The sequence below is a fragment of the Mirounga angustirostris genome, unplaced genomic scaffold (assembly GCF_029215605.1).
Source record: "Mirounga angustirostris isolate CCGP_5_RB_7025 unplaced genomic scaffold, mMirAng1.0.hap1 SCAF_9, whole genome shotgun sequence".
NCBI classification, from domain to species: Eukaryota; Metazoa; Chordata; class Mammalia; order Carnivora; family Phocidae; genus Mirounga; species Mirounga angustirostris.
Window position 1 is genome coordinate 141443323 of NW_026991717.1, and position 17356 is coordinate 141460678.

General features: G+C 41.2%; 1 protein-coding gene across 1 annotated transcript in view; it reads left to right on the forward strand.

Annotated features, from left to right (window-relative positions):
- RCOR1 (REST corepressor 1) overlaps positions 1 to 17356 on the forward strand; it is a 122579-nt gene that overhangs the window by 78235 nt on the left and 26988 nt on the right. The window contains exon 3 of the mRNA XM_045901562.3: positions 1273 to 1356. Within this exon, the coding sequence (XP_045757518.1) occupies positions 1273 to 1356 (84 nt within the window). The remainder of the gene's footprint in view (positions 1 to 1272; positions 1357 to 17356) is intronic.

The following is a 17356-nucleotide window of genomic DNA, read 5'->3' on the forward strand; positions in this document are numbered from 1 at the left end:
CGCTCTTGCTCGCTCTCTTTCAAATAAATAAAATCTTAAAAAAAGGAAAAAGAAAAAACAAAGGTAAGAAAGCATACCTTTGGAAGTTTGGAATGAGTGAGTTTGGGCCTAACCAGTGTAAAAGGCGTGTTAGTGAGCCTCTTATGTCTTGAATCCTTTGTACCTTTTGAAGATAACATTTAAATGTCTCTGATGTAGTATATGACTGTTGTTTGTGGTTAATCCAGTTATACATGTCAACTCAACACATGCCACTTATAAACCTTGGCCTACTATTTTGTATCATAGATTTTTAAGAATTTGAATGCATTTAAGAAGTTTGCTTTCAGGGGCTCCTGGGTGGCTCAGTCAGTTAAACGCCTGCCTTCAGCTCAGGTCATGATCCCGGGGTCCTGGGATCGAACGTCAGAACTTCACGTCGGGCTGTCTGCCCAGCAGGGAGCCTGCTTTTCCTACTCCGCCTGCTGCTCCCCCCGCATGTGCATGCTCTCTCTCTCATAAATAAAATCTTTAAAAATAAAAGTTTGCTTTAAGATTATTTTTAATGGTTATTCTTTTTTTTTTTGTAATTTTTTTTTAAGGATTTTATTTATTTATTTGACAGAGAGAGACATAGCGAGAGGGGAACACAAGCAGAGGGAGTGGGCGAGGGAGTGAGCAGGGAGCCCGATATGGGGCTCGATCCCAGGACCCTGGGATCATGACCTGAGCCAAAGGCAGACGCTTAACGACTGAGCCACCCAGGCGCCCCAGTGGTTATTCTTTAATAAAGTTGTTAAAAGAATCTTTGGATTCCTGTTGTCAAGTCCCTAAAAAGTTATTCTGGCAGAGAAGGGTAAAGGTATTCAAAGCACACATGAAATACACATATTTTAAAAGAATCTTTGAAGTTTCCCTTTTGGATGTCCCATGTCTGAAAGCAGAGCATCCTAGTAAATAGTGCTTAAACGTACTGTAGCCATTCTGCCTGAGTTCAGTCCTGACTCCTCCTTGTTCTAGTAAATGACGTGTTTCATTTCCTCACCTAGCAAATGAGAATAATAAACCTGTCTGTTAATAGTAAAGGGCTTGGAAGTAGATACATTTTGGCAGACTCCAAGGCCACCCTCACCCTATGATGGTAATTGTGCAGGTTCCACTGGGGCAGATTTTAGTTAAAGGTGGGTAATGTCACCATATTGTGAGGAATAAAAGACCAGAATGGTGCTGTTACTCATTGCTTATTATGTCTGTTAAATTATAATAAGAATGTTCTTTTTTATTTCTCCCAAGCCAAACTAGCAAGACGCAGTCAAGAACGAGACAATCTTGGCATGCTGGTCTGGTCACCTAATCAGAATCTATCAGAAGCAAAACGTAAGTTTTAAAGGACTTTTATTTCCCCCCTTTCTTATTTAATGCAAAGTTTTAAAGTCACTTTTGTAGCTAAAAGTCCCTATACATGTTACATTTTTTTTCAAATTAAATGTGCATTTCTTTACTGTGGCCTGTCATAAGGACTTAAAGATTCTTAACCAGTGGTTTCATAATCTACTTTTTTCAAAATGCTGGAGTTACTAGGAGGAAAAGCTTAGAGTGGAAGAAAATTATAATGCAGTGTAAAGTTCCATCAGCTGGGAATTGATAGATTTATAAATTTCTAATTGAAGGGTTACAAAGGGCAAATATATGTTATTGGAAACAGGCTTTATTTATACTGTAAGGCTTCAGCCTAGCTAGAAGGAGAACTGTTGAATTGATTCTGTTTTATGAGTTTAAAGTTGTATTAGGATGAATACTCTGAGCTACTTTGAATCTTATTTTGAGGGGATAGGGGCCCTTTAGCTATTAGTAATATTACTTGTATATTCAGAGTTCACTTTTTCAGCTTTTATATTCGCTCTGCTCACATGATACCAGCAAAATTAATTTTAGTCTTTGGCATTTTCAAAGTTTTTATTTTCTTCATAACTTAAGAAAAACTAAATCTCCTTTTGGAGAATTTTTCAGTGGGGGTTCATGTATGGAATTTATGGGGATTTGTGAACTTAGAAATCACATGCAAAGTTTTTTTTGGTGTATGTGTTTGTTTTTCTGGATTTTCAAAGGGGTCTTTGACAAAAATAGGTTAAGAATCAATGCTCTAAAAAAGGGTAGGTCTTGGAAAGCCACCAGTGGTAAATGTTATCAGGAAACTGTTTGTGAGTAAAGGCTCAGATTTTTAGGCTTTGATCAGGATTTCCCAATGTGTGTTTTCATGAGAGGATACATATTAAATATTCTCCTCTTGTATATTCAGTATCCATGTTAGCACATTGAAGGTGCAAAGAGCTCATATGGTAAAGAAACAGGTTTAATTTTGATCAGGAAAGATTCTTTTTTTGTACAGTCTCCTCCATGGAACACGGAAAATTCATCTACTCTTAATGCTGAATTTAGCAGTAATAAAATAATCTCAGTCTAATCTGATTTTAAGAGTATCTTAATTTTGCCTCTATCAGGCTGCTGCTTAATGAGTTTATAATGAAGAACAGAATAGCAAAAGGAAGTGTATTGGCATTTCTGATGTCTTCACTATGCTGGGAGAGACCTTTTAAGTATTTCTGGCGTGTTTATTTCCCCTTTGAGTACTTGCATTAACTTACAAAAGCAATCTATTCCTTTTTTGAACATACTCTTTTTAACAGAAAGCTGAAAATCTGCCTCCCTGTAATTTTTAAAGCTTTACTTTCCTGAACTCTGCTAAATAGGTTTGCTTTCTGACAAGTCTTTCAGATGTTCAGGCTTCCCTCAGTCCAAGTTAAACCTGCCTGGTTGTTTCAGGTGTTTTTCAGATGGTTTGGTTTTTGGATCTCTCTCTTGCACTACCGGTATGTTCCAGTTGGGTCAGACTGTCCATATGAAATGATGGTGCCCAGAACCGAATATGCAGAATCATGAGCACTCGTTGAATCTTTATGCCAAGCCCTGCACTAAAATGCATTCACTCTTCCCAGACAGCCAAGAGGAGATTTTTGTCCCCATTTTACAGATGGCATTCCACAGTTCAAAGGTTTGTGAAACTGACACAGATCATAAGTGGCGAAGCCAATAGCAATGTCCAGGTTTGCTGATTTCACCCTGATTCATGCTCTGAGTGCCTCTCTTTGGGAGAACTCATTAGCTGTCAGTGTTCTGTATTTCTGCTGTGATCTTCTGTTCCTACAGCTCACAGTCGATCAGTGCCCTTCGTGATTGTATTACCTGTTGACATCTGTGGAGTCAGAATTTAATTTTGATATTCTCTTATTTTTCCTAGACCTAGAAGAAAAGAGCAGAATATGAGAAGTTAGTTGATTTTTAAACAATGGCATTGCCTAAAATAAACTTGCAGTTTTAATGTTAGCCTTTAAAACTTGAGACTTTTAAAACCAATATGGAAGTAACATTGCTATATTGTTGAGAGTTCAGAAGATACAGGAACTTACAAAGAAGGAACAGCTCACACATTAGTCCATTACCCAGAGATAACCGTTGTAAACGTTTTGGGATTTTTCCCTGTCCTCTTTTTTTCCTCTTGTGTGCATATTTATATAAGTGAGATGATGTAGGTGTGTATATGTGTGTGTATTGTTTTCCTGATACTGACCTAAGCATTTCCCACATTGTTAAATAACCATGTACATCATATGGGTGGATCCATGTGTTTATTAACCTTCTTCTATTGAAAATTTATGTTGTTTCTGCTTGTTGGCTGTTGTAAAAGAAGCTATAGTGAAAAACTGAATCCTAGAGCTTTGTCCTCTTTTGTTTTTTGTTTTTATTGTGTTTTTCGTCTTTTCTTAAGTAGAGCTCTAGGAATGGAGTGTGGATTATTGGGAACTTGCTCAACTGCTCAGGGGTAAGGACGTAAACATAATGCAGTGTCCTGACATGAGTTAGGTTCCGCTTAGTAGGCTTCCGTTTATGGAGCTTTGTAAATCACACAGTTCGTGACTAGTAGTCTAATCACAGTTAGGCATTACAGTGTGATTATAGTATGAATGCGGACAGGGGTACACAATTTTTTCCATTTGCACACCTACCATTTCCCCCTCAACTCCCTTGCCCACGGTATATGGGCAAAAAAGAAACCTTTTCTTCTTGCCGTTCTTTATTTTCAAAGAATGTGTAAGTCTTGGTTGTCACCATACATCTGTCACCATACAACACCATGGCAGTACCATAAGTTTTTATTTATTTTTTATTATTTTTATTTTTTTAAAAGATTTTATTTATTAGAGAGCGAGTGAGAGAGAAACAGCATGAGAGAGGAGAGGGTCAGAGGGAGAAGCAGGCTCCCTGCCGAGCAGGGAGCCCGATGTGGGACTTGATCCCGGGATTCCAGGATCATGACCTGAGCCGAAGGCAGTCGCTTAACCAACTGAGCCACCCAGGCGCCCTTAAGTTTTTATTTTAATCACGCGGTATTCATCATAAGTGCACTCCTTAATCTCCATCACCTATTTCACCCATATCCCCCCGCCCCCCGGTAGTTACCAGTTTGTTCTCTATAGTTAAAAGTCTGTTTCTGGTTTTTAAACTTCTTTAAAAAAGCTGTGGGGAGGGGCGCCTGGGTGGCTCAGTCATTAAGCGTTCAGCTCAGGTCATGGTCCGAGGGTCCTGGGATCGAGTCTCGTGTAGGGCTTCTTGCTTAGTGGGGAGTCTGCTTCTCCCTCTCCCTCTGCCTCCCTCTCCCTGCTTGCATTCTCTCTCTCTCAAATAAATAAATAAAATCTTTTATTTTTATTTTTTTTAAAAGATTTTATTTATTTATTCGTGAGAGACAGAGAGAGAGAGAGAGGCAGAGGGAGAAGCAGGCTCCCAAGGAGCAGGGAGCCCGATGCGGGACTCGATCCCAGGACCCTGGGATCATGACCTGAGCCGAAGGCAGACGCTTAACCATCTGAGCCACCCAGGTGCCCTAAATAAATAAAATCTTAAAAAAAAAAAAAAGCTGTAAGGGAATGATAAATCCCTAGAAATAGAGCTCCTAGGCCAAGAGGCAAATACATTATTTCTTCTTTTTTCTTTTCATTTTTATTTATTTTTTTTTTTTAAAGATTTTTATTGGGGCGCCTGGGTGGCTCAGTTGGTTAAGCGACTGCCTTCGGCTCAGGTCATGATCCTGGAGTCCCTGGATCGAGTCCCGCATCGGGCTCCCTGCTCGGCAGGGAGTCTGCTTCTCCCTCTGACCCTCCTCCCTCTCATGCTCTCTGTCTCTCATTCTCTCTCTCTCAAATAAATAAATAAAAAATCTTAAAAAAAAAAAAAAAAAAAAAAAGATTTTTATTTATTCATGAGAGACAGAGAGGCAGAGGGAGAAGCAGGCTCCCCGCAGAGCAGGGAGCCCGATGCGGGACTCGATCCCAGGACCCCGGGATCATGACCTGAGCTGAAGGCAGACGCTTAACCAACTGAGCCACCCAGGCGTCCCTCTTTTCATTTTTAAAAATAGATTTAATTTCTAGAGCAGTTTTAGGTTCACAGCCAAATTGAATAGAAAGTACAGAGATTTCCCATATCCTTCTGCCCCAACACATGCACAGCCTCCCCCATTGTGGACATCTCCTATCAGAGTGGTAAACTTGTTATCAGTGAACCTACAACCTACATTGATGCATCATTGTTACCCACGGTTCATAGTTTACATTAGGGCTCACTCTTGTGTTGTACATTCTGGAGGTTTTGACAAATGTATAATGACACGTATTCACTGTTGTAATATCATACTGAAAAGTTTCCCTGCCTTAAAAATTCTCTGTGATCTGCCTATGCGTCTCTCCCAACCCCATAACTCTTGGCAACTACTGATCTTTTTACTGTCTCCATAGTTTTGTCTTTTCCAGAACTGTCATGTAGCTGGAGTGGTATAGTATGTGGCCTTTTCAGATTGGCTTTTTTGACTTAATAATAATACACATTTATTTGAGTTTCCTCCATGTCTTTTTCATGGCTTGATGGCTCATTTTCTTTTTGGTGCCGAATAGCATTCCATTATCTGGACGGACTGCAGTGTGTTTAACCATTCACATGCTGAAGGGCGTCTTGGTTGCTCCCAAGTTTTGGCATTTATGAATAAAGCTGCTATAAACATGTATATGTGGGTTTTGGTGTGGACATAAGTTTTCAGCTATTTTGGGTAGATACCAAAGAGGAGGATCGCTGGATTGTATGTTAAGAATACATTTAATTTTGTAAGAAATTGCAAGACTATCTATTTGATTTGATTTGATTTGAGAGAGAGCACAGGTGATGGGGAGAGGGAGAGGGACCCTGGGATCATGAACTCTGCAGATGCTTAACTGACTGAACCACCCAGGCGCCTCCCCCCCTTTAAATTTTATTTATTTGAGAGAGAGCAAGACTGTCTTCTGAAGTGGCTATGCCATTTTGCATTCCTACCAGCAATGGATGAGAGTTCCTGTTGCTCCATGTCCTTGTAAGTATTTGGTGTTACAAGTATTTTGGATTTTGGCCACTCTAAATAAGTGTATAGTTTGTTTTCTTTCTTTCTTTCTTTTTTTTTTTTTAAAGATTTTATTTATTTATTTGAGAGAGAGAGAATGAGAGAGAGAGAACACATGAGAGGGGATAGGGTCAGAGGACGAAGCAGACTCCCTGCCGAGCAGGGAGCCCGATGCGGGACTCGATCCAGGGACTCCAGGATCATGACCTGAGCCGAAGGCAGTCGCTTAACCAACTGAGCCACCCAGGCACCCTATAGTTTATTTTCTTTTAAACTAAAAAAATAATACATATGCACAAGATAAAAATACTCTAATTCTCTCAAGTTAACCAGTGTTATATTAATATTTTGGGTGTCTATTAGTCCCTATACACTTACTTTTTTTTTTAATGGTCATATAATATACGTGTTTCATAGTTAAGCATTTCTAAACAGTGCTGTGAACATCATTAAAGTGGGGTTGCTGGGTCAAATGATATGTACATTTGACATTTATAGATCTTTCCATGTGTCATCCGAAGAGTTAAAGGAGTGTGCCTCTTTTCCAAAATGTCCCCCATCACTGGGTATATTAATTTTTTTCTTAAAATTTTTTAATAATTATTTTTAATTATAGTAAAATACAGTGTAACATTTACCATCTTAACCATTTCTTTAATTCCAAGTAAATTTTATTGTGAAACTATAACAAGCAAATGAAATATGTTGATTTATATTTCCATCTTAACCATTTTTTTTTTTAAAGATTTTATTTATTTATTTGACAGAGACACAGTGAGAGAGGGAACACAAGCAGGGGGAGTGGGAGAGGGAGAAGCAGGCTTCCTGCTGAGCAGAGAGCCCGATGTGGGGCTTGATCCCAGGACCCCAGGATCACAACCTGAGCCGAAGGCAGATGCTTAATGACTGAGCCACCCAGGCGCCCCATCTTAACCATTTTTAAGTGTATAGTGTAATGGTATTAAGTACATTCATACTGTTGTGCACCCAACCTCTAGAACTTTTTTTTTTTTAAGATTTTATTTATTTATTTGTTGGGGGCGGGGAGTGAGCACACAAGTAGGTGGAGTGGAAGGCAGAGGGAGAAGCAGGTGCCCCACTGAGCAGGGAGCCTGACGTGGGGCTTGATCCCACGACCCTGGGACCATGACCTGAGCCAAAATCAAGAGTCGGACACTTAACCGACTGAGCCACCCAGGCGTCCCTCTAGAACTCTTTTCATCTTCCAGAACTGAAACTCCGTACTCATTAAAGAACCCAAGTCTACATCCCCCCCCCCCCCCCCAGCACCTGGCAGCCACCATTCTACTTTTTGACTCAGTGAATTTGACCACTCTGGGTACTTCATATAAGTGGAATTATACTGTTTTGGTGACTGGCTTATTTCACTCAGCATAATGTCTTCAGGTTTCATCCCCATTGTAGCCTGTGTCCGTTTCCTTCATTTTTACGACTGTATAATACTCCACTATACGAATGGATAAGACCACATTTGTCTCCATTTATCTGTTGATGGGCACTTGGGTTGTTTCTGCATTTTGGCTACCATGAATGCTGCTGCTGTGAATACGGGTGTGCAGATACCTCTTTGAGGACCTGCTTTCGTTTCTTTTGGGTACTCAGAAGTGGAATTGCTGGATTTGGTCATTTCTATTTTAAATTTTCTTGAGGCACCACCATCCTGTTTCCTACGGAGGCTGTTATCATTTTACTCTCCCACCAACAGTGCATGGGCTCCAGTAGCTTCACCTCCTCATCAGGATTGTTATTTTCAGTTTGCTTGAGGTTTTTTTTTTAATAGTATCTATTTTAATGGGTGTGAGGTGGTGTCTCACTGTATGAGAATATTAATTGTTTTTTAAACTTTGCTGAACTGTTAGAAAAGAATTTAATTATTACTGAGGTTGAGCATCTTCATATTTTGGTCTTCTAATTCTTCTCTAAACAGCAGTTAGGTCTTAACCTTATTTTTTAATTTGTGTTTTAGAATTCTATGTACTTAAATTTATTAACCTTATTTGTGGCTTCTAGCATACTGTCATGCTGAAAATGCCCCTCCCCTCCACATATTACAGACATAGATACCTACGTGTCTTCTGCCCTCCCCTCCTCCCTCCTCCCTCCTCATTACACCATTGTTCATCTGGAATTATTTAAGTCTTTTCCCCTTATGTTAAACTTGTATATACGTCTACTTTGGTCTGTATCTGGACTCTTGATTTTGTTTCATTGATTTATCTGTTTCCTGACTTGTACCATTTTTATTCTTTTTGGTGTTTTTCTAGGTGAAGTTTAGGCTCATAGTTTCACATTCTCTCCAGAAGTATCTCGATTGGGGTTGTACTGAATCGAGCAGCTTTATGTGCTTGGTACTATAGCAGTTGTGAGGGATTCGGGAAGCTTCTACTCTAACGGAGAAAGAAGGGAAAATGAACATGTAAACAAGTAATTTATATGTATTTTCTCTAGTCCAATTCTTTTTTGGATGCAAAAAGTTGAGGTCTAGAGAAGTTAAGTCAAATGCTTAAGATCCCACAGCTAATTAGTAGCCAAGTTTGGGCTAGATCTCTGGTCTCCAGATGGCATTTATTACACACATCTGCCTTCATGTGCTGCTTCATTTAATAAACTGTAATTACATTCTTAAAACATTGATGATGTTACATGAGTTGCTTTGGGCTGTGTCTAAGTAAAACTTCAGGGAGAGATCCAACCTTTGGGGTATGCCTAGGAAATGTGCCTTGTAGAGACACCTTTCATGTAGAAGAAATCTTTTCCTGGGTAGAAACAAGGGAAGCGTTGGAGCCAGCTGACTACAGGGTAGAATGTTGAGGAATATAAGAGTTGGCTGGTGGGACAAGGTGCACACACACACGCTGCAGACAGGGGAAAGATACATTTGCATTCGGACAGGGCTGAGGATGTGGGGAGGAGATGCAGCGCTTTGTTTTGGAGACCTGCCTGGCTGTGACACGGGTTGTCCTTGGGGAGGTGAGAAGCAGTGAAACTGTATGTCAAGGCTCTTGACAGCCTTGTGGTTTCGTGAAGAGCTAGGGTAGAGGCAGTAAGTGTTGATCCACTGCAGCTGAGAGAAGTTGATGCCCTCACTAGGCCATTGCTTGTTTAAAGAGAGGTTGGATTGGGGCGCCTGGGTGGCTCAGTCGTTGAGCATCTGCCTTCGGCTCAGGTCATGATCCCAGGGTCCTGGGATCAAGCCCCACATCGGGCTCCCCCCGCTCAGCGGGAGGCCTGCTTCTTCCTCTCCCACTCCCCCTGCTTATGTTCCCTCACTTGCTGTGTCTCTCTCTGTCAAAGAAATAAAAACTAAAAAAAAAAGAGAGGTTTGATTGAAATTTAAGAAGTCATACTGGTAGTACCAGGAGTGTGTGAACTTGCTCAGAGGAGATGGAGATCATAGAAATGTGAGGTCAGGTGGGGGTTGGGTGGCCTTTAACAGGCCTTTAATATTACTATTTTTTGAAATATTTTTACTTTCTTTTCCAGGTAAAAAAGCAATAGTATTTCACATCTATTAGTTGATGGTTATTAAAACCCACCCATGATAAAATAGTTCTTGGTTTCAGGCTTCATTTCCTACCAAATTTTCATTGTTGCTCTTTAAAATGTATTTTTATTTAAATTAACATAATAAAATTAAATTTAAAAAAAATAAATTCAATTAACATACAGTGTGTTACTGGTTTCAGAGGTAGAACCCAGTGATTCATCAGTCTTATGTAACGCCCAGTGCTCATCACATCACGTGCCCTCCTTAATATCCATCGCCCGGTTACCCCATCCTTCCACCCCTCTCCTCTAACAGACCTTTAAATAAGCAGAATACTGTCATATCTAGGTGTACCTGCGCTACTCCATCAGTTCTTCCACACGTTTTTATCGATACTTTCAAGGCACCTGTGATATGACATCATCTCCTTCATCCCCTCTGTGATGTATGTAAGGTGCCCTCCTGCATGGATGCCCCCCTCTACTCCCGTCTGTGAGCATCCTGCCCACCCCATTTTTCAGGCTGCTCTTCCTTGGGGCCTCCCTCCTCATCCCATTTGGTCTACACCCTGGATGCCTGCCTGCTTGCCCCAACCCAGTGGCTTTAGGACCACCCCATTTTTCAGGCTGCTCTTCCTTGGGGCCTCCCTCCTCATCCCACTTGGTCTACACCCTGGATGCCTGCCTGCTTGCCCCAACCCAGTGGCTTTAGGACAGCCTGCTCTCGGGGGGCAGCTGCTGCCCTGAGCGCAGTAGAGGATGCTCTTTCCTTACCCCTCGTAGCCCTACCCTGACACGCAGACCCAGCCAAGGTCTAACTGTGGAGAGAAGCAGCTGAACATTAGCAAAACAAAGTGGACATGTTAGTAGCAAAAATCTCAAAAAGTTGGTTTTTTGTTTGTTTGTTTTTTACGGGATAGTCTTATCTTCTTTGAAATGTATACAGTTAGGCCAGATCTTACTCCTAGTCTGGGTTCACTTCACTGCTTTAATGAAAAAAAAAAAAAAAAAAAAAAGTTTACCAAAGCAGGTGCAGTCAAATGTAATACAGAACTGTGGCCTGAAAGAGCTCTTAGCAGGCAGTTTCAGGAGAGAGGATGGGTTAGGAAAGGGGGTAATCTGAGGATGGTTTTTGTTGTTTGACTCACCTATAAGAGGCGAATTGGAGCCAGAGGACAAGCCGGTGGACAGCCATGCCTACTGTGGGTCGTTTCCTGAAGAAGCAAATTTCCTAGGCTCAGCTGCACTTGCCTTGGGTGTAGAAATTTGCAAGGTAACTTTGGCTGTTGGGAATCAGTGAAACAGGTGGTCCTGCTCATTTATGCATCATGTACCTTATAGGTTATGTATAATCAGTACTTCTGCAGTTACTTGTTTGCATTTTATTTTTATTGTATAGAAATGAGGAGAAACTGGTATAGTGGTAAGCACAAATCTCAATGTTAAAATGGACATAGATGGAAATCATTAGCTATGGCAGAGACCGTCAAGCTGGATGATTTTTTTTTTTAAAGCTGGCTAATGATAAAAAAATTAACATATACAATATGCTAGACATATAGAATTGAAAGACGTGTCAAAGGGAAAGTCAAATTAGAGATTTTAAAACAAGTTGTAGCTTTCTTGGAATGAGAACCTTCCTTAGACCTGCAACATACACAAACGTTTCTATGTTAGGACATTTGACTTCAGAACACATTTTCAAGATTATATTGTGTGCGAAAGTTTCATAGATACATAGTAAATTTTTTAACATTCATATAAATACATAGTACATGTCAAGAATCTCTAAAACAGGGGCACCTGGGTGGCTCAGTGGTTAAGCGACTGCCTTCAGCTCAGGTCATGATCCCAGGGTTGTGGGATCGAACCCTGCTTGACAGGGGGCCTGCTTCTCATTCTCCCTCTGCCTTTCCCACTGCTTGTGCTCTCCTGCTCTCTCTCTGCCAAATAAATAAATAAAATCTTAAAAAAAAAAAAAAAAAAAAGAATCTCTAAAATGTTCCAGTGCCTTTCCAGTTCAGTATAAAAATCAGAAGACCTTTGGGCGCCTGGGTGGCTCAGTCGTTAAGCGTCTGCCTTCAACTCAGGTCATGATCCCAGGGTCCTGGGATCGAGCCCTGCATCAGGCTCCCTGCTTGACAGGGGGTCTGCTTCTCCCTCTCCCGCTCCCCCTGCTTGTGTTCCCTCTCTCACTGTCTCTCTCTCTGTCAAATAAATAAAATCTTTAAAAAAAAACAAAAAGAAGACCCGACAGTTGTCCACAAGACCCTACATAGTCTGACCCCACTTGTGCCCTCCTGAGTCCACCCAAAACATGCTCCCTAGAGCCTTTTCTGTTCCTTTGTCTGGAATAGTCTTTTCCCAAATGTCTGCATGGCTCCCTCAGTCCCTCCCGGTCATTGCTTATTCGTCAGTATCTGAGCAGCTTCCCTTGACCACACTGTGAAATAGAGATTACTGCTGCCTCTTACTTACCTTGCTTCATTGCCTTCGTTTCATTTATCGTCACCTGACGTAGTATTTTTTTTACTTTGTCTCCCTCTACTAAAATCTGATGGGGAACTTGGTATGTTTGCTCAGCTGTTAATCCTCTTAGCACATGGTGGATATAATAAATACTTGTCCGGCGAATGAGAAAATGATGGGGATGTGGACACTCCTCTGTATGGAGATTTGCAAATACAGACTTTTCAGCTCCCTGTTCTGCATCTTGGGTCATCTGGAATCCTCCAACATTTTCTTTTTTGCCACTCGCCTAGTGACCATTCATTTACTCAGTAAATATTTGAGTGATACATATGTGCCAGGCCCTGGGGGAATATAAGAATGAACAGTCTGACAAGTCCCTGTCCAAGTATAGCTTATGGTCTGATGGGAACCTGTCCTGGTCGTTGACAGGAGGGAGAAGTGAACTTAAAATTCTTAACCTGTTAGTCCTTTGACTGGAATGTGTGCAGGGGTAAGGATAGGATAAGCTAATACTGGCCTTGGTTTTCAGCTTTTTATAAGTAAATGGCTTTCAGAGAGCTTGATAATTGTGTTTAAATTATGTTTTTTAGCGTGTGAAAATTATTTTTATCATTTTTATTAAGTGTTTGAGAGTTAGGTCAATGTTCGGAGCTGGATTCACAGCCTTAGTTGAAGCCCTCCACTAAGAATCAGGGGTTGCCTTCCCCTTTCATCATGCCAGTGTGTCTTATCTTCATCCTTTTATACTTAAAGAATTTCATCTTGTTATAATTTATTTATCGTTTCTGTTCACAATGGACATTTGCTTCCAGTTTTTTATTTCTATGACTGTTACTAGGAACTTTCTGCGACTTGGTTCTTGATATCCATCGAGGATGTGGATACTCAGCTATGAGAGATCAGTGCCAAATTATTTTCCAAAGTGGTGAAGCTGGTTCACACTGCCACCAATAAAATGCAAAATTTACGTGCTCCATGTCCTCACCAGTAATTGCTATTGTTGGACTTACACATTTTAGACAATCCAGTGATTGTACCACTGTTTCTCACGTTAAGGAATTTTGCTGTTTTTGTTAGGTGTAATAATGGTATTGTGGTTCCATTAAAAAAATATGTCCACTTTTCTTGGTCCACATTTTTAAAAAGATGTATATTGGTTATGTATAGAGATAACTAGTATTTACTTTAAAATTCTTGAGCACAATGTAAAGCACATTTTGGGGTCCACGGCCAGATTGGAATACAGACCCAGATTATTGTTTAAATGTTGAATTTACTGTTCTGTGGTTATGTAAGAGAACGTACCTACTCTTAGAAGATATGCGCTGAGTATTTAAGAGTACAGGGTATAATTATGGTAGTCTCAAATGGTTCAGAAAAGAAATTACACATAAACACACAAGCTTGTTTTTATTATTAAAAATAGCCTAGAACTCATCGCATGGGTATAGCCACTATTAAAATTTTGCTTTTGGGGCGCCTGGGTGGCTCAGTTGTTAAGCATCTGCCTTTGGCTCAGGTCATGATCCCAGGGTCCTGGGATTGAGCCCCGCATCGGGCTCCCTGCTGAGCAGGGAGCCTGCTTCTCCTTCTCCCTCTGTCTACCACTCTGCCTACTTGTGCTCTCTCTCTGTCAAATAAATAAATAAAATCTTTAAAAAAAAAAAATTTTTTGCTTTCATGTCTTTATGCTTCTGCACACTCTGGATTTAAGCACAGATGGGTCACACTGTAAATAATAGTTTATCAACTTTCATTTTCCTATAATTAAACATTAAACTGAGTATTGATCCCTGAATATCCCATCATATAGCCTTATTTATTTATTTATTTAACATATAATGTATTATTTATCTCAGGGGTACGGGTCTGTGATTCATCAGTCTTACACAATTCACAGCGCTCACCACAGCCCACACCCTCCCCAATGTCCATCACCCAGTCCCCCATCCCTCCCACCCCCCTTCACTCCAGCAACCCCTCAGTTTATAGCTTAATTTATTTAACCATGTCCCCATCCTTGAATATTTCCATTTTTTCAAATTTTCCCTACTAAAAATAACAAATGGGTAAGCAGGAATTTATAATGTCCTTTTCCAGTAGAAAAGGAAGCCTCCCTTGATTCTGCAGATCAGGTTTCCCAGGTAAGTGCATTCATAGTTCTTTTTCTCTGACACTTAGGGTGATTGGAGTTAATCATTTGTGTAATTATTTCTGTCTCCAGCCAGACTGAATTCTCTGAAGGCGGCTGTTTTCACTGTGGCTGTAAACGCAGCACTGGGCGCACAGTAGGCCTGAAAGATTTGTTGAATTAGTGGAGAATGGCTAAATATAAAGTATAGTAATTATAAAATGTCCCCTTTCTGCCACTTAATTGGAAATGTGGGTTTCTTTACTGGATGAAGATACCCCACCCTCACCCCTGCCACCCCCACAAGACTCAAACATTGAAAGTGGGTGGGGCTTCGAGTGGGAAAGCCCACCCCCTCCCAGCAAACATGCCATTGTCCCCTCCCCCCATTCTCACTGTACCACTGTGCAGTTGACCTTCCATTTTCAGAGCTTGAGAAACCAGGGCCCACAGAGGAGAAGTGGCCTTTCTTCAAGTCTGTGGGAGTGGTGGGCAGAGCCTTGTGTCCCTGTGCCCGTCCTAGAACCCAGACCCCCTCTGTGTTTCCCTTGGCTGTTTTCGTCTCACTTAGGAATCCCTTTTTTCTGCATTCTTGTACACAGTGGGTTGTACTAAGGGAAGGACCGTTGTATATGTAGGGTGGCAGAGGCAGGGTTAAAGGACAAATGTCCCTATAATTTGAAGTTTGTAGACCAATCTGTGAGGAGTCACTAGGATTTGCAGGCTTATAAATCCTTCTGACCACCTCCTCCTCTGCAGGATGGGAGTTTGAAGTCGGTAATTTATTTAATCTACTTATTCTTAAAGATTTTATTTATTTATTTGAGAGACAGAGCATGAGCAGGGGGGAGGGGCAGAGGGAGAAGGACAAGCCGACTCCCTGCTGAGCATGGAACCTGATGCTGATCTGGATCCCAGGACCCTGAGATCATGCCCCAAGCTGAAGTCAGGCACTTAACCGACTGAGCCACGCAGGCGCCCCTGAAGTCGGTAATTTAAAAAAGAACTTCTGTATAGTCGCTGAAAGGAATTTTTTTTTGCATGATTGAAATTCACAAACCTCCTTTCTATATAGTAGTAACATAAAAAGCACATTTATTCCTGTTTCTGTTGTCCTGATAGTGTCTAATCTTTTTAATACTAAATTTAACAATTTTGTGCTTGTTGAGGTGCTTTTTATCACATTAAAATGGGGAATGTTCTTCACACATTAATATTATGCTCTAATTCACGATTCTCAGAATCATCTGGGGGCATTGAAAGCAAACCAAAACATCTTGAGTGTAGTTAGTTCTTTCCTTGAGCTAGGTGTGTTTGATTTTCTGAAAAATCACCAAGCTGGGCCTTTATGTGTGTGCTTTTCTCTGTGCCCGTCATACTTTATAAAAACTATATATGCATGAAGTACACACATCCACGCACATAAATATACAGGCATAAACTTACATATGTGTATACACATGTATATAAACGAAGGAGGGTGGAGCCCAAGAATCAGTATTTCAAAGTTTACCAGCTGGTTCTCATCAGTTAGGATTGGGAACTTCTGGACCTGGGGCACAGCTCTCCTGGGATTCAAGGACTGGGTGTCTCCTGATAAAGCTAGTTCTGTGGTTGTGAAGTGCACCCTACCCCATCTCTAATTGAATCTCACACATGTTTATGGAGGAATTCATTTTAGTAATACTTCATATGTGTATATCTTGGCTGCTTTACTACTTTGTAAAGGATTTGAGCAGGATATCTTACCTCACTCTTGTCAAATAGGTGAGGAAATGGGTTTAGCTCGCAAGTTCCTGATAGAAAGCAAGGACGCAAGGCTCTCTTCACTGTTGCCTGCTGTGAATTTATGGGTGAATCTACAGTGTGTTCCCCTCTCTTCTTTTATTGTCAGGGAATGTTGCCTTTAGTTAAGGGAGATGCAGACCTTGTTTGGAGCATGGTTCCTTCCTTCAGCTCATACTGTAAACGGAAAACAAGCGTGAGAGCAAGTGAAATCCTTTTGAGTACACAGTTGCCTGCCTAGGGACTTAGCTGTCAGGTAGGTTGACTCTCAGTGTGAGAGATGCAAGGCGATACTGTGTCACTATGCTGATTGATTCTTTACCATTGGCCTTGCACATTTTTAAGAGAAAGGTAGTTACTGTTTTAATTACAACAAATGCCATTCTAGTGGTGATCAGTTTGTAAAATACAGGATATCCTGTATCCGTTCTGTGCCGTTCTGGAAGGCTCACAAGTGTTTGAGGACTGGAGTAAAGGTGGATTATTTATCCATTTTAGAGCATGCACATGAGCCAGAGGGGCGGGGAGGGGGCGGGGGGAGAAATTTTTTTTTTTTTTTTAAGATTTTATTTGAGAGAGACAGAGATAGCGACAAAGAGCATGAGTGGGGAGGAGAAGAAGGAGGCTCCCCACTGAGCAGGGAGCCCGATGAGGGGCTCGATCCCAGGACCTGGGGATCATGACCTGAGCCAAAGGCAGATGCCCAACCGACTGAGTCACCCAGGCACCCTGAATTTTTTTTTTTAAGATTGATTTATTAGTGCGCGCATGTGCATATATACGTGGCGGGGAGTAGGGAGCAGAGGGAGAGGGAAAATCTCAAGCAGACTCCCTGCTGAGTGTGGAGCCCTGCCTGAGGCTCGATCTCATGACCCCGAGATTATGACCTGAGCCCGAATCAAGAGTTGGACCCTTAACCAGCTGAGCCACTCAGGCGCCCCCCCCAAGTTTTTTAATTACTCATAAAATGTTGCCCTGGAACCACTTTTAAGATC